Consider the following 23108-nt stretch of genomic DNA (forward strand, 5'->3'; position numbering starts at 1 on the left):
CCATATGCACTATTTGTGCAAGTGCAACTAGGAAGGACACAAAGTGATCAGCCTAAGAGGTAGCCAGAGGTGGAAGCACCTATTGCACAAAATAAGTCAGAAAGACTAGTAAAATTCAAGAAAGAGCCAACACCATCCACCAGGAAAAGGGTCAAGAAGATCGCCAATGGACCAAGAAAGAGAAGGAAAATAATGCAAATCAATGATTTTGAAGAATCTGAGGATGAAACTAAAGATAGACCAATGGAGCAAGTTGCACAAGAAGGGAGGATAGCCAAAGGAAAGAAATGATGGAAGCCTAAGGTAGAAAGCTTTAACATGAAAATCACTAATGATGAGAATATTGTGCAATTAAATAAGTATTATAGTTTGTACAATAACATGATAGAAGGCAGTTAGAAAATGCCATATTAAGGAACATAATACTATGGAATAAAAGATTTGATAGTATGCAAAATAAGATTCTAGAAGACCTATTTAATAGGTTGTTGAATAGAAAGACAAAAGTGTTAGAAGAAAACACCAATTTGAGAATAACAATGATAAAAAATTTGTGTGAAACTAACTCCAAGGAGGACTCAGAAATAATTTTGAAGGGTATTAAACCTTTGCTAAGGAACAAAAGAAGGCCAATTCTTCTGATGGGAGGCAATTATGAAGATGTGAGGAAGGAAATAGAAGAGGCCATTGTGAAATACGTGACCTTAGTGCCTCAACAGTAGAGGTGAGTGTGTAGTCCAAACCTGAGAGCCCAGTGTATGTACAAGGTAGTACACCTTCCGGTGATGAGGAAGAAGTAGAATAGACACAACATGCATTCTCACCACCACATATTGTTATGGGTATTGAATCCATGCAAGTGGATAGTACACACATAACTATGGATGCAAAGGAGAATCCTTTTGCATCTTTTGGCTAATCCATTTTTGTCAATATCATAGCTTATTCAAGCTTTGAAGATGATGAAGAAGAAGAAAAGAAGAAAGAAATAGAGAAGTTAGAGTAAGAAAAGAGGATAGAAGAGGTAAAGAAAAAGGAAGAAGAAGAAGAAAAGAAAATAAAGAAATCTTGACGAAGAAGAAAGAAGAAGATGAAAGGAAGAAGAAAGAAGATGATGAGCAAAGGAAGAAATCAGTTGAACTAGCTGATAAATTGGAAGAAGAAAAGAAGAAGGTTGAGGAAGAGAAGAATATTGCAGTTACACCCATTCTAGTTGTAACTCCAGTAGCAGAAAAAACAATAGTAGCAGTACCATTAGATGATGATGATGAATAGAAGGTTCTAATGAGTTCTTTGAGAAATTTGCTCCAAAGGAAAAAAATCTATAAAGTCTCTAGAGAAGATTCTAATTGAAGTTTTGAACAAAATATAGAAGATAGTTACTACTATTGTATCTAATCTAGACTTGCAATCAAAAGAAAAGGATTTGGCAAAGACCTTTGATGAGGAATTCAAAAACTTAGTTGAGGTAGCTTCAACATAAGCATAGGCCAAGCATGATGCATCACTGTTTGATATAATATGTACAAATGTCAAAAGTGATATGAAAACTTTAAATGTGTGCATCAAATAATTGAGGAATATCACAAATGAAGGTAAGAAGTTGTATGGATAGTGCCCAATGTCATACAGTTACCTATTCCACAATGCTATCAGAAGCATTGAGTTTGACATGGAAAAGAAATTAAGGAGATTCTCTATCCTTAGAGAATACTTATCACCCAAAGTTGTCAATTTATAGAGGCAATTGGAGGAGTGGCTTGCAGTTAAGACATCCTTTGATAAATTTGCCTATACTGAATTGAATGTAGTTGAAGTGGCATCCTATGCATTATGCACACTAATCAGTATTTCTAATACAGTCAAAGAGAACTGGGAGAAGGAAGTGGAAAGATTGAAACTTGTGTATGTAGATTGTTTCTCTGGGATATCAAGTTGATCAACAACAAGCCACAACTTTTTGTATATAGTTTTTGACACCCTTTCCATTGATGTCAAAAGGGGAGTAATACATAAGGAGAATAGTATGTTTGGGAAGAAGTAATATATGTAAGGAATTGTTTATGTATATGTAAGGGGGAGTGTAACTATGTATAAAGGTAAAGGAGTCATAAGGTATCTAATGATCCGTCAAAATATGAATAAAATTATTATGTTTTGAAGGCAATTTTGTGTAGTTACTTTTATTTGTTTTGTTATGTATGACATCATTTTGGGACTTAGCCAAATTTATCAAATGTTTCCATCAATGCCAAAGGGGGATATTGTTGGCAATATGTTCAGATAGATGTCTTGAGAGTTGTCATTTATGGCAACATGTATTCAACATTTCATTTATGCATTTAGAGTTAGAAATTTGTCAAGTATTAGATAGTTTACAATAGCATAGAGACAGATGAGATGTGTATAGATGACACACTTCAAATTAGCTTATGCAAAGTTGAGGAAAGATTTATGACAATGTCATGATGACATGATAAAGTGCATAGATATGTACAAATAGTATGGCACAAGTTATAATTAAAATACCAGTATTGGTATTTGACAGAGTAGAATAGAGCATAGTAGAGAATTGAGTTGTATGACTTCAGTAAATATTTTGTTAAAAAAATAATTACTAAGTCATGATGAGACAAATTTGTGGACATTACTCCATAAGTTATTTTGTATTATACCAAGTGTGTGAACACATGAAGGAAAACTGATTAGAGAATTGCTATTTTGCGAAGTATAAGTAAAGATCTTATCTTGTGTAGATAAGATGTGACATATGCAATATGTAATAGATGTATGACATGTGAACTATTGTATGGACAAATTGAAATATATATAAGCCTTATTTGATGCAAAATCTGATGAATGATCAAAGAAAGTGTGAATTACAATAGTGAGAAAGTATTATATGTATATCTATTCTTGTGAAGAACTTTATTGTATACATGCATGTTAGAGTAGTGAGCTCTTCTTGTATACATTTTTTTTCATCTACCAACTCCTAATAGGGTTGAAGTAACTCCTAACAAGGTTGAGGCTTCTAAGAAGGCCTAGTCCTCTAACAAGGACTCATGACACTATATGTACTCTATAGACTCCTAACAGGGTCAATATCCTTAACATGATCCTTTTGTTTAGTGAATCATCTTATGGGTATCATCCCCATTGGGGTTTTCCCTTGGCTATGGTTTCCTTAGTTAAAAATAATGGTGTTATGAGTTCTCTATGTGTATGATTATATTTACTATTCATCATTGTTGGTTTACTTTCACATGCAAGTTATAAAGTAATTAACAATATTCAATTGTGGGAAAAAGTTTGTAGAATACTAATTCACCCCCATGCCACCCCTTCTTGGTATTATCTATTTCTAAAAAAGAATACATTGTGGAAGAAATTATAGACAAATTTGAAGTTTGATTCATCACGTCATCCATAGGCTAATGGACAAATAGAAGTTGTGAACCAGAGTTTGAGAAATTTGCTAAGATGTTTGGTTAGAGACAAGCCAAAAGGATGGAATCTGATTTTACCATAGGCAAAAATTTAATATAATAATTATGTCAATGGAACTTATTGATAAATCACTATTCCAAATTGTATATGGGAGTAGTCCCAAAAATGCTTATGAATTGAGGAAATTAGATAAACAGAAGAATTTGTTGAACATTTGAAGAACATCCATGAGGAGGTGAGGAAACACATTATTGAGATGAATATATAGTACAAGGTTAAGGTAGATGTGAAAAGGAAGTATAAGGAATTTTAGATTAGAGATGAAGTCTTGGTTCATTTGAGAAATCATCATTTTCCAGTGGGTACATATAATAAGCTAAAAATGAAGAAGTTTAGACCATGCAAGATAGTGAAAAGGCATGATTCTGGGAATCCCTATGAAGTAGAGTTTCTTGTTGAATTGAATATTTCACTAGTACTTAACATTTTATATTTGATAGAGTATTATGAAGGAGGTGATGGAGATGAAGTTGCAGAAGCATGTGCAGTGGAGTATTCTAGTAGCTAGTTTGGCTATGAAAGGGATTGAAGAGATGCTAGATAGTTGTGTTGGAAAAATTAAAAGGAATAGAACTTGTAGAGAATAAATGGTCAAATAGAAAGGGATTCCAGTAGGAGATTCATCATGGCTAGTAAGGGAGGAGGTTAACTATATTGGTTTTCCTTTGAACACCTAAGATGTGATGGAGTCACTTCTGAAATTACCTTGAGTGTCTGATGTAGAAGCATCTAGTGTGTAAGAGAAATTTTGCATCAGCCAAAAATATTTTATTTCATTTGTTTAAATTTTGAGTGTCTAGAACCTTCCTGGGCGGCATAAAATTACCTATTTAAGAAATGCCCACACCTTAACTAGGACATCTTTTGGTGATAGTTCATAGCTTTGGCTTGTAGATTACTATAATGATGGCTCCCATGTGGGTTAGCATATTGTAATTTTGAATTTTTTAATTTCGTATTTGCTGTGATAATAAGAAGCCCATATTTTATTCTCACAAATTTCTATTATTTCTTTGTATTTGTTATGTGTTTAAGGTATTAAGGAGGGTACCCTTCATCATGACATCAATGAATTTTTTTATGGTGAATGCAACACTTATGCACTAAATCATGTCTCCAGTAGTGCTATGATGCTCCCCCATATAAATTCCATTAGTATTCATGCTAACAGGTTGTCACCCTTTCTGAAAAATGATAACTTGGAGAGCCATCATGAAACTCTTTAAGTAACCTACTAATATGATCTGAATTTATATATCATAGTAGAACATCATGACAATCCTTCTAAATAGTATAAAACCTACTAATTCATAATAAATGGACTATAATTTGAATTATATCCTTTTATATTTGTCCAAACCTTGTGGATATATTCCTTCTATAAAGATGTAGTCATATCATTTAGCCAATTATTCTAATTTCTATTCTGAATAGGTTTTTAATATTGCAATAGCAAGGCTTCCTCCTTAAGCATCTCAAAGGATGAGGCCATTTGTTCATATACACCCTTTCCCCTTACAATTTTAGTAATCATAGTTTCAATTTCACATTCCATGACCTTGGTGATCCATCTAGCTCTCTTCTTACTAATATATTTAAATTCAAAATAAAGTCTTTTACACTTGCACATGGAACAAAGAGTTAAATATTGTTATTAAATAATAGATGTATGAACATATTGAGATTTATTTTTCAAATAAATAAATTTTCTTTCTAAATAAATTTATCTTCATTCGTTCTCTTTTGAGTCCTTCTCGAAGAAAGCAATGAGCTACTTTGTACCTTCATTATTCAACTGTAATATTGTTGAATAACTTTGTACCTTTTGAGTTAAGTATTGTCATTAAATAATAGAAGTATGCACGTATTGAGATTTATTTTTAAAATAAATAATTTTTCTTTCTAAATAACTATATCTTCATTCATTCTCGTTTGAGTCCTTCACTGAAGAAAATAGTGGGCTACTTTGTACCTTTGTTATTCAACTATTTACAAATAGGTGAAATACTTGATTCTCCTTCAAGAGTATAGAAGATGAAGTCTTTGTACAACTTAGGATTGACAAGACTAGGGAAGATGAAATATATATTGATCTTTTTAAAAGTTTTATTTCATTCCTTGGTCCGCCTAAATTATACATGGAATAGTTGTGAGAGCTTTAACCATTATAGAAATATTAAGAAATAGGCTTGTTACAAAATTGATTCTACAAATGGAGTTATGCAATCCTTTTTTGGTGTGTAGGTAGTGGATGATAAAAAAATTCTCCCTCACTTTGTATCTATAGACAAACCATCCTCTCATTAAATATATCCTAGTATGATTCCTTGATTAGTGACAAACACACACTTTCTTTGATTCAAGGACACATTATATCCGAATTCACTTGACAAAGACTTGCCTCAAATGATCAAGGTGATCTTCTACATGATTTGAATGCATATTTATATCATCAAGATATATTAACATAAAACTTGCTAATATACCTTTAAAGGCCATCTCTGTTACCTTTCAAAAGGTAGAACCTACATTAGTTAGTTTGAATGATATTTTTCAATAAGATTAAGTACCCAATTTAGTGGTAAATGTTATCTTATATTGGTATGATTCTTAGAATAAGACTTGGTTATAACCTAAAAAACCATTTATGAAATGATAACTTTCTAACCCACTAAGTTTGTAAATATATTCTCCATAGAAGGAAGATGGTGGTGACCCTAGATAAAATAACTATTAAGGTCTGTCTACATATAATATGATTTCTCTGCTCATTTTCCTTACAATAATAAGATTAGCTATCTAAGAGGAGTGATCTCTCGAAAAGATTATATTAGCCTCTATGAGCTTGGATTTGATTATTTTATCATTGAAGGCTATATATTAAGATTTATTGATCTTTATTTTTGTTTGATTGGTTTTTCAAAAACATTGTAATTTTATAGTATGTTGAGATAAACTTGGATCAAAACCCATCTTTATATTTCCATGAAATGACATCATTAAATTATTGATATAACTTAAAATAGAATTTCTTTTTCAATTTGAAAGTATACCTTCCCCAGGTTAAGAGTCTTTCCATCAACTATGGTGATAGGAATATAACCATTTTTTTTAGTACCTAGGTTTTGATATTAGCTAATCCTTTGTACAACATGTTAGAGTTGAGCTGCATAATGCAACTTTCATAGAGAAATCTACTTTATTTTTTAAGAATTTAACAATTTGCAAGTCAAAGTCAAAGACATTCCCATTGGCATAGTTATCTAGGACAATAGCCTTTACAACCAATCTAATTCATCATTCCTTTGAATTTACAATATGCTCTAAGATTTCATAACTAGTGTCAATCATTGCAATTTTATCATCATGCTTTCTTTAATTTCTTGGAATACTATGCATGTTGATATCTTGGAAGGCCTTAATGAGATCCCAAACTCAATGCTTGTATAATTTGAGAAGGTTATTTTTTTGTAACATACTAATTTCTAATTTGATTAACAACCAACTCATTGTCTCCAAAGACTTGCAAATATTTTATATTACTTATTTTTGCAAGTTGAAGACCTTGAATCAAGGCTTTATATTCAACTAAATTATTAGTTCAATTGAAATGAAGTCTAAAAGAATAATAACATCTCTTTGACTTTGGAGAAACAAGCATTACCCCAATAGCTAATAAAATTTTATTTCCAAAAATTTATCAAAACATGTACTCCATAATTCACCAATATCTTTATTTTCTTTCATAAGGTTAGTAATTTAGAGCATCCTTCTTGTGTATGCAATAAGTTTTAGGGCTTCTTTCTTCATTCTTTTCTGCTAGATCAAATGGAAAAGCATTGGCCCATTCATCTTAAAGATAGTGAGTGACTTTTAACAAAAGTCTAGTCAACTCATGGATTATACATCCTTCTTCTTTCTCATGAAGCATTCAATTCATATTTGTGGGGTTGGGTTTATAGGACTCTATGTGACTGAGAGCCATATTCTCTACTTTTATGGAGTTATTTGTTCCTAACCTTGTCCTAAAGAACATAGAGGGTCAATCTAGTGCAATATAGCCACTTATTCAAGTAGTGAAGTCCCTAGAGGGATAAAGAGGAAAATGTCCCTATAGAATAAGAATGGATTGGAGAAGGCCTATCTATGTTTATTAGAGTTCATTTGGAAAATTTATTTCCTTGTCTCATGAAAGATTATTGGCTCCACATGATTTCCACCCAGGGGATGTAGTCTAGAGAGACTCTTAGGATAACTCAAGTTTATGTGAACTATGTGATGAAACTCTCCTACATGTATCTTAAAATTCCCTTTAGTTATTCTTATGGTTTACCTTTGGTGTCTTGTATGTATTCTTTATGTTATCCCATGTTGTGTATCTTGTATGTATCCTTTATGCTATCCCATGTTGTGTATCTTATCATGTATCCTTTATGTTATGCTTCATTTTTCTTGTGATATTCATTTTTTGTGTTATAAATATGTCATCCCATATTGTGTCTCTCATGTACCATGTTGTTTCTCTTTATGATATCTTATTTTGTGTCTCTTGTGTACCATTACAAATTCACCTTTAGAGAAAATAAGATGACATAAATGAGATATATAATTTTTTTCATTTGCATACATCGTTCTTCAATGCTAAGCAAAAATTTGTCAATGTGGTTGGATGAAAAGGAAAAAAAGCCAAAAAATAGTCTGTCAGATTATTCAGTGGAACAATCATACTTATCTATTTACATAAGAAGTCAATAAAACTAACTCTAAAACCATATAAATAATCTACAAACACTGAATATAACTCACACAAGCCACTCCAAGAATTTTTGCATGACTATGATATCATGTAAGTATATTTCTGATATTATTATTCTCTAGAATATCCTTTTTTTTTTTTTTTTTTAACTCTAGACATTGCATCCATCTTTCAAGACTAATTGTACAACCAAAATAAATACAAATTCTATTCTTATTGAACTATAGTGATATCAAATTTCCACAATCCATTATATAAATATTATATAGTTTTTTGGATTTGATTGTGTATGTATTTTTAGCATCAATGTGTTTTGGATCACACTCTATGATCCATCATGAGGATGAAAGATAGCAAGAGATGTATAAAAGTGAGTTGCAACACTGGACAAACTCAACAGATAAAGAGAAGTGAGTTTGCCCAGTGTTGCAACTCACTTTTTACACATCTCTTGCTATCTTTCATCCTCCTGATAGATCATTGAATGTGATCCAAAACATTGATGCTAAAAATACATATACAATTGAATCCAAAAAATAATGTAAAATTTACATTGGAAATCCTTTACATTTAATAATCAAGAAACTTAATAAAAATGATCGTAATGTTTTTCCATTATCACACATCCTCCTTACCTTAAGTATAACAAATAACATGTTTGATGTATATGACAACAAACATACATTTGTTGAACAAAAAAATTCAATACTACTTTATCATCACTATGAAAACATGATCAAACATTTGTAAGATAACCCTATTATTATTATTGCATATTGTCTGTGACACATTTATCTCTAAAACTTTAGCATACACATGTAAATAAAAATAAACTATAAAAACATACACATGTGAAGACAACCTACCTCTATTCAAATATAGCAACATATTATATTTGGCACTCTTTAACATCAAAACTAAACCGAGTTGTGAAAGAAAATTACTCAATTCAAAGTTGGCAAAACTATCTTCTAACTATCCTTTCGTGTAAAACAATCCTTGTGAACAGCATTATGAATGTTGCTTTCGCTAATTTTAATTCTAATATACTCAAGTGAAAACCTAATATCTGATGTGGCCAACGAAGGAACCTTTTAGAACAATATTGAAATCTCCTTAGATCACCAACTACCAACATTCTATTGGTTTAATTACGTTCAATCCTTGAGAACTGTGATAGGTTGTGATTGAGATATATATCCGCTGAGTCTAAATTCAAAAATGTACAATCGAATCACCAAATATTGTGCTTTTAAGTCAATTATAATATGCCGGAAATGTGATGTTATCATTCTTTGAAGGAAGTTCGGAGCAGTCATTTTTGACAGTATTATTTATTGTCATTGGTATTGTTAATAATAGTGTTGCCAGTTGTGCATAATAAATAGTGTTAGGTTATTGGTGAAATTTGGATGTATGTTATAATGCGTTTAAATTTTCAAACCACGAATGCTACCTCCGTAATTACCTCACAAACATCTGCATCCCTATCTATCACAATCAAAGTCTACACCATGTGAGGCACAAATTTGAGATTCTCTTCTTCTTTTTTCACATTGAGAAGTGAGACTACTTGCTGGTGTTATAAATAGGTGCTCTTATCCCCCCTTTACTCCACACCATTATCAAACGATCTCAGATATATCCTTTGCCATGGATTCTAAAATTTCTAGGCAAGAACCTGAAAGTAGTTTCTTATCTCAGCTAAAACTCTATGACATTATACTTGGCCTATCTAAGCCCATGGCTCTCAGAGCTGCTGTATTGTTGAATATTCCTGACATAATTTCTTCCCATGATGGCTCTCTAACTCTAGAAGACATTGCTGTCCACATTTCAGTCTCCAATGAAAGCCCACCTTGCTTAGAATATCTCTTTCGCCTCCTTAGATTTCTAGCAGCCCACCATGTCTTTACTGAGATCCCACACCATGAGGACTTTAGGCAAACCAGATATGGTCTCACTGGCCTTTCTAAATTGCTTGTTAAGGAGAATAGTAATGGACGCCGTAATTATGTCCCATTGTTGTTGGGGTCGACGAGCCATATTGCCTTCCAAGGGTGGATGCATCTGGAGGAGTCTGTGTTAAAAGGAGGCTGCGCCTTTGGAAAGGCTTTTGGTATGAGTTTCTGGGAATACGGTGTAAATGATCCTGATGCAAACAGGACGTTTAATGAGGCCATGTCTTGTGACACTCGTGCTGTCACGACTAATGTTGTGGAGATTTATGAAGAGGGATTTAAGAAGATAACTTCTTTGGTTGACGTTGGGGGAGGTGTGGGCTCTGCCTTGTCCATCATTGTGGAGCATTACAAACATATTAGAGGAATCAATTTTGATCTGCCCCATGTTATCTCTTCCGCACTTCCTATTGCTGGTAAGATTCACTTTAGTTCATTGATCTGATGGATGAACAACTTTCTAATAGTGGACGTTTCAGTGTTGAGAAGAATATCTTGGCACGCATCTAATAGGGTCCGTCTTTTAGCTTTATTAAAAGAAAAAATTGGTTCACAAAAATCGAAGTAATTTATTAATTCATAATAGTTTATATTTAAGTTCTTTTTTAAGTTTCTATAATTCATTTTTAAAACATATTTTGAATTTTTATGTGAATAATTTTGTAGCTTTCATTTAGAAATTGGTTAGGTTATAGATAATTTCATTCTCATTCAAAGACTCAGCAATATTACTTTAGTGGATTTGAAACTTGGTTTTAACAATAATACTATCACTTAAGATTTGCTTTTTTGACAACAACAATAAATTGTGAGCCTCTTGTGTGAGGGATCTACACCTCATACGATGAAAATATTACTTATTTTTTATTTTAAAAGCTATTAGTTTATATATTAAAATATATGATTTATTCTTTAATATTATAATTTAAAATACAAACAATTTATTTTTATATTTTTTTAAATCATTTACTTTGTTTAATATGATTGTATATAATAATAATTTTCTAATTTTATAATGAAAAAAAAATAGGTTTTATTTTACATTTAATATCAATTTATACATATAAATAATAATAATATATAAAATATATATAAGTTCTTTTTATACTAGTTTTTATATGAAAAATAGAAATTATTTTATCTTGTTAATAATAAAATGGTTATAACTATTTTTCTATGAAATTTGTGAAATTTAGAATCTCATAGTAAATTACCTTTTCTATTCAAGAATTACCTAACAATATGAAAATTAATACTACTATTAGTTGTTTATTATTATTATTATAGTTTATACATCATAATATTTTAAGGCTGAAATATGGGTTGTTACTTAACATTGTAGGAGTAGAGCATATGAGTGGCAACATGTTCGAGCATATTCCACCAACTGATGCCATTTTTATGAAGGTATATAATCTTATGTAGTATTTGTGTCAAATTTTTATTATTTCTATCTAACAATTTAATTTAAATTGGAAATGTTATTGCAGTGGGTTTTACATGATTGGGATGATGACGATTGTGTAAAAGTGTTGAAAAGGTGCTATGAGGCCATACCCAAAAATGGAAAAGTTATAATTGTGGATGTCCTTATTGTTGAAGGGAAAAAAGATGAAAGTAATGAAGAAACATATCTAAGAGGAGTGGGATTGACATTTGATCTGGGAATGATGGTATTTAGCAATGGTGGAAAGGAGCGATCTGAAATGGAATTCAAACAAATTTTTAACAAAGCGGGTTTTCAAAGCTACACCATCTTCAAATTACCATCCATTCATTCCATTATTGAGATCTCCAAATTCTAGGTCAATAGAACTTAATAGTACTTATAAAAAGTTAGTCATATTAAAATAATTTTCTATTGTAGATCTATATGTGATTTATAAGATGATCCGTACATGTTTCAAATACTCTATTATAATTATTATATCAATAAAGCACAATCATCACTCAAAGAAGGATATGTACTTCATTAATCTTAGGGGAGGGACAAAGAGTAGTTCCTAGACCTTGTTAGATGGATTTAGTTTCAAACCACTTCCAGTAAGTTGATCTTTTGTAGCTCTTTCTCTTTCTTAATTGTGATGTGAGAATTGGAGAATGTTACTAGCCCATTAGTTATTTGTTGTATAGTGGCTATATTTATAGTCTTAAATGTTAATATATTCTTCCTTGGTGGTTTCAATGTTTACTAAAATAACATGATTTCTATTAAACCAAATCTAACAAGACAATATTTTTTTATTTTATAAGATTTTTTTCTTGTGTCAAATTAGTTGATGGTAATTTATAGATAATGAAAATTAAACACCTTTTAAGCATAAATTTGTTTTATATTTGAAAAAATTTATATTTATTTGAAATTTTCCTTTGTAAATTTTTTAACAAGCCACTAAACATTATTAATGAAATAAAGGAAATAAATGATTTCATATACACTTTTGTTTGCGATTTATGCTAATATGAATCATTAACTTATTCTTTTGGTTAAAATTCATTCAAATGTGAAACCTAACCTAAATGAGACTCTTGAAATTTGAAATTCTCCTATTTTTGAATTAACAAAATGAATAAGAAACATTGAGTTTGTCAATGTTGTAAATTGAAGCCAATTATGCAGCCTTATAGATGAAAGCTTTCCTGATGTTGTGATGTAAAGGTGGCTTATAATTGAGTCTTAGTGACAATTCATTATTGTTCTTGTTGGTAAATGGGCCCTTCGTCTATTGGTGAAGTTGAATGGCTCATAAAGAGCCCACCGAGGATCAAGTCTTGATGAGTGTAAGGCTTTAACACCATACCGGATGAGGCCAAGATCGTGTCTTGGGTGTCAATAAAATATTTTTATTTTAAGTTATATGGTATAATTTCTATTAATATATGTAATAAAATAGTCAAGAGATAAACTTACATAAACATTTATAAATTGATAATCCATAGCATTTTAAGCTTCCCCAAAATCTTTTTGACATGAAAGATGCCCCACATAACACCAAGGAAGTCTAAACAAGATAAACTAAGCAGAGTAATGAAACTATATATGTAAAATAAATCTACTTTATAATGCAAAAGAAACTCTTCTTTTTAATTTAAACACATTCCAAGAGATCCATGGTCAACCCAAAAATCATCTCATAAGAAATAGTTATGCAAGGTGGAAATGAAGTCATTAAGCAACATTACTCTTCATTCACTACCATATTGTGGAGTCAGATTCTATTCCCCAAACATATAAGTTATATGCATAGAGAGATATTTCTAATATTAGAACAATGTAATGTAATATAATTTCTAAAAGCATGCACCTTTAAATTATAATTATAGATACCCTTTCGATGGATTCTACAATTTCCATTCCCCAACCTGCCCATATTTCTAGCCAAGAAGCCCATTGAAAGTGCTAAAATATAAAAAGATTGATATTATATAGATTGATATTTTCATTGAATACATTCGGATAGAAACTAAATTCAAATCACATTGATATCTAAATAGCTTTATATAGCCATATTTTCCCTTAAAAAACTACTTACAGGAATACCTTCCGAATAACTAAATATTCAACTAATTTATTTATTTAATCTAAACTTATTATAAGAATTTGCCTTAGGGAAAAATCACCCAAGACCAAGGAACTCAAGCACAAGCACAATAGTGGACCAAAAGAGTATGATCAAAATGAGGATATGATATTCATTCAATGTGAAAGTACACTAGGAGTGCCTATATATAAAGGCCTCTAGAATGCTTCTAGAATGTATAGGAATCAACAACATGATAAGTCATACATCTAGTCACATGTCCACCAGATATGGGTTATCCTACATTAAGCACAAGAGTAAGTGTGATAATGAGAGGATAAGCCAACAAAGGTGTAGCATGCAAAATTATGTTGTAGACACCATGTGCTAAAATAAGAGTGCAAATAACTATGTTATCTACATGAAAAATCAGTTAATTATGCAAGCTCCAGTGTTGTAGACACCATGTGCTAAATTAGAGTTGCTTACTCCAATATTGTCAACATGACAACTCATAAGAGTATGCAAACTCCTAAGTATGTCTCACCTAAGTAATAATAAAATGATGGAAAAAAATAAAATAATGCATTAACCTAAGTTAACTTAAGTAAAGTGTAATAAGTAAATACTTATTTACACCAACACTTAGAAACTAACCTAATTAATATAATAAATCCAACATTCATCCCTTATTACATTAATCTAATAGAAGTAAAAGTTGTAAAGGTTTTAACCCAACACTTTGGAAACTTTGATGAAGCTTCTTCACCAATATTCTTTACTGAAGACTTTGATGAAATCCTTTCAGCAATCTTCTTTCTTACTCAAGTAGATTTCCCATGCTTTCATCAATCTACACTTATTAAAGTATATTTCATGTCTACAACTTCGAACTACAAATCTTGAAGTTGTCCTCATAATATGATTGTTCCCACCTCCATTGCACAATGAGATATAGTTCCTCCAAGATTTCACATCTCCTTGGAGTGTGTCTAATGTCTCCTTTAGTGAAATAGGAACAATAGTCACTAATATGACCACACATGAGATGTCTTTCCTACTCTCTCATTGGAAAGACAATCATGTTACCAATCCCCCTCTTCTCTCTAGAGACACAAATAGGTACTTCTCATGTAATAATCATTTGTAAGTGAGCTTGAGATTAAAGATGTCCTCCTACCTCCATTGCCTCCAACCTACTATAATATCTTTTTTATTCTTTAACGCACAAATCTTGTATCAATTCTAGGTGACTATCACAATCATCATTATTTGTATGTATTGCAAAATCAAAAAAGTATGTCTCACCTTCAATTGCAACAAAATGTGTATTTTTCTTCAACTACCATAAATGAGATCTTTGACCCACTGAATATAATTCATCTGTACATGTCCATTTTGTTGAAAATAAAAGTATTTAAATTCTCTTCTTGTAGGAGCACTAGATTTCTTTCTAGCAAATAAACCACATTCTTCATTAATATGATGGCTCTTCTGAGCTCTACTCCCTCCATCAATTAAAGAATAAATTATAGTTTCTAGGCTTGGATCCATTTTGTTCAAAGTGAAAACAATATGATCAAAGCTTGAAGGCATGCTACTAAGTAGGATTGCTTTGGCATCATCATCATCAACTTTAGAGTTCATGCCTACAAGTTGATTAAGAAGTAAATTAAAAGTACTTATATGTTGAACAATATTATCACCTTCATTCATCTTCAACCTAAACAACTTTTTTATGGACATTTTTGTACTAGAAGTTTGCTAACCAAACAATATGGTAATCCCATCCCATATTTCTTTTGAAGTCATTGATAGATCAATATGATACAAATATGCATCTGATAGACCAAGTCCAATCAATGCAGAGGCCCTATGATCTTTAACCACCCACTTTTCTATTTCATTTGCATCTTGGAGTTTCTAAGTAGTTTTATTAACAATGCCCCATAGATCTTTTTCAATCAAAAGAAATTGTATATTAGTTTTACTTGTGCGAAACTCAAGCCCTTCAAATTTGGGAATTGTAGTTAATTTATCTATTGTTTAGAAAACAATACCATAGAAAAATAAGTAATTAAAAATTGCGTGATGCATGCAATTTGCAACTAATCCCTATTTTATTCCTAATAAGAAAATAATTTGTACAATAAATTTCAAATTATTTTCTCTTAAAAAACTACTTACAAAAATAATTTCCCAACAACTAAAATTAAACTAATTTATTTATTTAATCTAAACTTAGAAACTAACCTAATTAATATAATAAATCCAACACCCATAAGCCTGACGCTTTCTTATCTCCTATAAGCCTGACACTTTCTTATCTCACCTAAAACTCAATGCATACTCAACTTGTCTAAGCCCATGGCTCTCAAAGCTGTTGTTTTGTTGAATATCCGAGGGTGGATACATCTGGAGGAGTTTGTGTTAAAAGGAAGTTGCGCCTTTGGGAAGGCTTTTGGTATGAGTAATTGGGATTGCAGTGTAAATAATCTTGATGCAAACAAGATGTTTAATGAGGCCATGTCTTCTGACACTCGTGCTATCATTGGTAATGTTGTGGAGATTTATGTGGAGAGTTTTCAGAAGATAGCTTATTTGGTTGATGTTGGTAGAGATGTGGGCTCTACCTTGTCCATTATTGTGGAGCATTACAAACACACTAGAGGAATCAATTTTGATCTTCCCCATGTTATCTCTTTTTCACTTCCTATTGTGGGTAAGATTCATTTTACTTCATTGGTCTGATGGATGAAAATATTTTTAATAGCGAACATCTTATTATTAAGAGGGACCTCTCAACACACATCTACTAGCCTGGTCCCTTTAGTTTACTTAAAGAAAATGCTAGTAATTTATTTATTCATAATAGTTAATATTTAGTTTTTTCTTCTTTTCTATACTTTATTTTTAAAACATGTTTTGAATGCTTTTTAAATAATTTTGATTTTCCATTGAGAAATTGGTCCCGTCATAGGGAACCTCATATCTATTTAAAGATTCAATAATAATACTTAGTGGACTTGAACCTTGGTCTCAAGAACAATACTATTATTTAAAACTTTCATTTTTTACAATTATGTATTTTATTTATTTAAATAATAATAAATTTAGTTATTTTAATTTTGAAAGCTATTAATTTGTATATAAATATTTATTTTCAAGAACTACTTAATGTCATGAAAATTAATACTAATTCTATTAGCTCATTATTATTATGATATTTTATAATATTTTAACAATGAAATATTGTTTGGTTTTTAACATTGTAGGAGTAGAGCATATGAGTGGCAACATGCTTGAGCATATACCACCAATCCATGCCACTTTTATGAAGGTGTATAATAGTATGTAATATTTGTGTCAAATTTATAATATGTAGCTAAAAAATTAATTTGAATTGGAAATCTTATTGTTGTGGGTTTTGCATGATTGGGATGATGATGATTGTATAAGAGTGTTGAAAAGGTGTGATGAGGCTAACGAAGAAATATATCTCAGAGGAGTGGGATTGACATTTGATATGGAAATGGTCATATTTAGTAGTAGTGGAAAGGAGAGATCTAAAAAGGAATTCAAACAAATTTTTAGCATTTTGGTATAATATTTTCATTGTTTCAATCTACTATTTTGTTGTCTTGAAAGTTTTTCCTCTTATTTCTAGGTCTTGTATGACCATGTAAAGCTTGGAAATAAGTGTATTTATATTATAGAAGTGTATTAAATTGAACAATGTTTTAATTTCTTTTGATTTGATATTATTTCATGCATTGTTGAGAACGTTATCAAAGTTTTGGTGAAAACTATTTGTAACTGCCCAAAACCCTAATTAGGGGTGACCATATTTGGAAAAACAATCATAACTTTTGATTGCACTATTAGATATTACTATAAATTGGAGAAAAGATCTATAATTACCCTTTCTATAATCTAATAGTTCAATTGGATTGGTTATCAATATTTAAAGAGTTGTGAATGACTATTTATGACCATAATAGATTATGTTTCGCAATTGGACAATTCTTGGTTTTGTTTTGGGCACAATATGAAAATCAATTAGTCACATATGGTTCAAACACTTATGATCTAATTGAATCTCATATAATCCAATATTCATCATTTACAACACATATGACATAAGATAACACATTACCAACAAGTATCTTCTATCAGAATCCATGTGAAATTCAAGACAAACCTTTAGAAGTAGCATAGTTTCTTTCTCTATGGCTAAGAAATAATTAATTTCCAAATATACTTTTGGATTTCTCAAACCTTGTAGTTGATTGTGATATAGAGGATTCTCTTAAATGATCATGATCTAGAAGTTTTAATGCCTTTTCAGAAATAGTTATTACTAGTTGTATTGAACTCTGTCTATCAAGGAAACGCAATCTTTTTAAAGATTTAATTACTACATGGGTGTACTAGTTAATTGTTAAGGATGAAATGGCAGTAGGGAAATTTTCTCAAAACACCTACTCTATTTTGCATTAAATGCTTGGCTTAATCTACTTGTTGTAAATTCAAATTGGAAAAGTAAAATTAACTGTAATATTATTTCTAAACTCAATGGTGTGACTATTTTTGTACCAACATGTTGAAATCATATGATCTATCAAATAAATTTCAATTTTTGAGATTAATAGACATTAAAATGCATGCATGTAGCACCTTATTTTATTCTCTAACATTTGTTCAAAATCCCTATTTGGATAGGTAGAGCATTTTTCATATCTTGAATTTGTGTTCTGTTCTTAAATATGGATTGATGTGTCTAATCTTAAAAGTTAATTTCTCTTGACTCACGATTTTTTTCATAAATGTTAATTCATTCTTCAATATGCTTATTTGGAGTTGATGGTAAAAAAAATCTAAAATATCCAAAAGATAAAAAGTTTCATGCCCAAATGTCTCCCTGTGAGTTCCATGCGGATTGACCATGCTTGAAATGTCAGTACGATTAGAGGAATGATAAGGTTGAAATGAAATGAGAGCATCCCAAAAAGTTGTCTGAGATCACTATGCACATCATATATCCAATAGTTCCTTGAATAGATTCTAATAATTAAGCAAATACAAGTGCATACTACTATGCCATAAAAGCGGAAATAGACGTAGTTGGTTTCCCACCATTAAAATTTTAAAAGAAAGTGATTGCAATTTACCGATCTAAATAAGTTTCAGTAGCATTACGACATAAAGATTATTATTCTACAATCATGAAACTAGAAGAATGAGGCAAAATAGAGAACATATATATACATGGGAAAAACCTTTCCAGGTAAAAAACCCCACCCTCCATACCATCAAGCTGATGTATTATTCAACAACAAGTTATAATACATTTTTAGCCTTCACATGGAGATTTACATCTTGCTCCATTCTAGAGAAAATCTGGTAGCATAACCTTGTGCAAATAACTTCTCATCTCTTTCTCTCTCTCTCTCTCTACAAAAATGCTTTGTACTTATAGAGTTTTCATACAAGAGGAAACATTTTCTAAAGTGTCTACTTTCAACACATCTAAAAATTGTTTTAGAAACTTCCTTATGCACAACCCTTGCAGAAAAAAAAGCATAAGAGAATAAATCGCCAAAAAATAGAAGCTTTTTGTTTTTCTACTCCAAGTCTTTTCTTGTGGAAGAATCCATCTTCATTTAGCAACTTTCCAAGCAAGTAAAAATAAAGAAATAAATTGTGGTAATGCTGAGTCACCTTATCCCAACAATCCTCCACTTGACAAAGACCTTACAAGATTCAAACTAATGAAACTATATCATCACAACCATCCATGAAACAACATTAATCATAACATATGCTCTCATGCTCCAACTAGACACTTGTCCAAATAACACAAGCATAAGCTCCATGTGATAACAAAGGCTAAACACACACACACCACTCCACTATGCTCATGAGCTACACAAAATCATCAAAAACATCAACTTCTTAGCCCAACAAAACTATGAAGTCATCCTCTAGAACAACAAGATAAAACATCAACCAGAATAACAACCAAACTAATTTGTCCAATCCAACTGATAAACCCATGAGATTGAAAATAAAATCCACAGTAAATGATAACACATCCAATCACCCATACCTCAAAGGTATCCAACACCAGAAAACTCATGCTAGCAACATAACCAACCCATAACCTACAACCTTAAGCTTTATGTGCAAACCAATCGATGAAGACCAAACACATACAAGAACTCCCATTGCATGGGTAATGTTGAATATGAAAAATCAAAAGCAAAATGAGTCTATTGACAACAATGAAAAGAAAGTGCAACCATGTAGTACCAAGGACCATCCATAAAGACATGAAAATCCTATAGCAAAAATACTGCAGGAAACATCTCTCTCATCCAGTGTCCACAACTCTCTCATGTTCTTCACATCCAATAAAGAAAAGAGATAAATGAACCACCTTGTAATAAAAAAAACAATGAAGTACAAGTGATAACAACTGAACACAAAAGAGTGACCACCATAGCTCCAATATATCTCAAAAATAATGTTATGTGAACCAAAACATCCAAGAAGATAACCAAGACCAAAGAAAGAAACTACAAATCATAAGCATGTAGCATGTCCTTCTACAAACACTTCTAAAATTCAACTATGCTAAGTATGATCTCCTTCACAACCCCAAGAGAAAAGCCACAAAAAAATTCCAAAACTATTCAACCTTAAGAGATCAAACATAACATGATATCATGAATCTACATGGATGCAAGCCTCTCAAAGTAGATGAAACAACTCCATTCCAATTTTAGGAAATCAGCCCACTACCATCTTCTATTGTCATCATAAATGAAAATACACTTCAAGGAGATAATCATGTTATCCATCTCTCATAATGAATCCTCCATAACCATCTAACTACAACTCAAGATCCGTGAATATGAAAGAAAAGATAAAGCACCTGAAAGGAACATTGGGAAATACCTCTCAAGTGATAAACTACCGAGTAGACCAAGAGTGGGGAATAAGAATGCTCCTCCAAGATATGCAAGTCACCCTGTGACTTATCCAAGAACAATCTCCTCATAGGTCTCTATTGAACTCATGTCCAACAAAGGTGTAGGCTCCTCATACTTTCTATTGAAATCTCATCAAGAGTATACACATCAACAACATGTCTCTCATCTCAAGATAACTCTAGCCTCACCTAAGTCTCCAAGTATCCACAAGTACCTATAATCAATCACTCCGTGCAAAACTCCACTACAACATAACACTATCATGAAGTATCGAGTGAATGATCAAAGTACTCAATACCAAGAAACTAAACCAAGATCAATGTCAAAGCTCCAACCATGGAATCAGGAACATAAACCTGACAACATGATCTAAACCATCTCCTCCAAAGAGATAACATGCTCCATGTGATGATATCAAATAACTATATCATGTCACAACTCTAAACTGGTAATAAAGAGAAGACCATGACATAAAATACACCATGATAACATATCAAACAAAAGCATAAAAAGCATCTCTACCAAGGACCCCTTGAATCCTAAATATGTCAACATCTCCAATCACATGAAAATACCATCTCCAACTACTAAACCAAAAAATGTGAAAGACCCTTCTATAGCAACAGGATCTAAGGAATCCTCCAACATCTACAACACTAAAGAAGATCATCCATCTCTATATGATTGAAAAATACAACCACTGCTAAAGCTCCCACTGAAACATGATATCGAGCTATCTAGTAATATGACACACCATCCTCCAAATCTAAAAATTATCTAGGCCCACACATCACATTGAGTGAAACCCAGATTTTTAGACTACGAAAATTCACCATGCTATGAGACCCCATAGTTGACTATCCAAGTGCTCACTTATCATCCATTCTCTCATCTCAAAGCAACCGCACAAATGCACAAGTGACTACAAACAAGGCTAGCTAACAAGTCTACACCAACACTGAATCAAATCTAGTGAATATAGATAGTCCACATCCAAGTTATCCCATTGTAATTAAATGGGTGGCCTACCCACCTGACTACATAACTTGTAGATCCAATCATTGCAACATGCAAACCCACTATCAGATCAGTTACATGTACAAATGAGATTAAAGAGAATAATCATGTAAATAGCATGACTCAAAGACCAAATCAAGCATAAATCTGATTTGCCAATCATGTCCACATTGTAAGGTCCCTCCTCGTATGTACTTATTTAATATGAATTTCCCTATTAAATCTATTATAGGAGAATTGAAATTGATATGAAGTAATGTCTTATGGTTTAAATATCTTCATAGAAATTGAGATCAGTTGATTCATTCATGTTTTAAATACTTAGTGGTTCGAGAACTACTACATTATCTTTGACTGTTTAAACATTAAAATTTCACTAACAATGATACGAGGTGTTTTCGCTCGATGATTGTGACATTGATTATGGTACCTTGATGATTAGGTTATATGCATTCAGATAGTTTAGTATTCCTCAATTGGTGATAATTATGATGTTAGGTATATTCATGCCTAATGATGATTAGCTAGTATTTTAATTTGAATTAATGAATAAGTTATGTTATATTGATTATGTAATTACTGATGATTAAATGTAATGAACTAAATAGTTCATTATATGAAAGATTTATGTTTTGATTTATGTGACTATCCAGATAAGTTTTGAATATATGTATGTGATTTTCTCAAGCTACTAATGTGTGAAATGAGTGTGCAGGATATTTTAGCTAGGAAATCTAATAGAGAATCAGAATTGGACCCTATGTACCATTTGTAAAAACCAAGGTTGAGTCTAATAAAAGATGTAGACCTTGTTGTTTGTATTTTATTTGTATCATGAATTGAATGAATGTATCATTCTATAAGAATTAAGTGTTAATTGATGTAGAGTCTCTCCTCTGGATAAGGAGAGGGAGAGAGTAGGATGTTATGGGCCCCTACTTGTTAGCACAAACTATGTTTTGAGTTTTGGAATTTATGAAATGGAAGAACGAAAGTTCTTGAGATTATAGCTCCGAAAGGGCACCTATTATGGTGTTGTAGTTGACGTATCCTATTAGAAAAATCCACCTTCTCCTTAGTCTGGTTCAATGATGAACCTGTTGTGTAAACCTAGATGGGAGTGAGTGTTTGAAATTGTCTTCATGTTAAGATTTATTGTCTTCCAATCAGTTTTCATTCTCTCCATGATCATCTTGATGTGTTGTAGACTTCATAATGGTTTCCTTGTTATGGAGCCAAGAAGGAAATTCAAAATTGATAGTAGAATTGAAATATGTTAGGAGATTCTCCTTGAGATAGTAATCTTGTGTAAAAATATGTTGCTAATCTTATTGTGGAAATGACTATG

The 23108-nt window shown here is 31.4% G+C and overlaps 2 protein-coding genes across 2 annotated transcripts; both read left to right on the plus strand.

Moving 5' to 3' along the window:
• Positions 1–9898: 9898 nt before the first annotated feature.
• LOC149559990 ((R,S)-reticuline 7-O-methyltransferase-like) lies at positions 9899–12412 on the plus strand. Its single transcript, XM_089823527.1, has 3 exons — positions 9899–10643; positions 11570–11634; positions 11718–12412. Exons 1-3 carry the CDS (start codon positions 9920–9922, stop codon positions 12030–12032), a joined length of 1104 nt encoding a protein of 367 aa, XP_089679653.1. The 5' UTR covers positions 9899–9919; the 3' UTR covers positions 12033–12412.
• Positions 12413–16115: 3703 nt separating this feature from the next.
• LOC149559991 (caffeic acid 3-O-methyltransferase-like) lies at positions 16116–16499 on the plus strand. Its single transcript, XM_089827538.1, has one exon. The coding sequence runs from the start codon at positions 16116–16118 to the stop codon at positions 16497–16499; it is 384 nt and encodes a 127-aa protein (XP_089683664.1).
• Positions 16500–23108: the final 6609 nt, after the last annotated feature.

This window comes from Cupressus sempervirens, chromosome 4 (genome assembly GCF_028749045.1).
Source record: "Cupressus sempervirens isolate cs-2001-9-10 chromosome 4, ASM2874904v1, whole genome shotgun sequence".
Taxonomy (NCBI): Eukaryota; Viridiplantae; Streptophyta; class Pinopsida; order Cupressales; family Cupressaceae; genus Cupressus; species Cupressus sempervirens.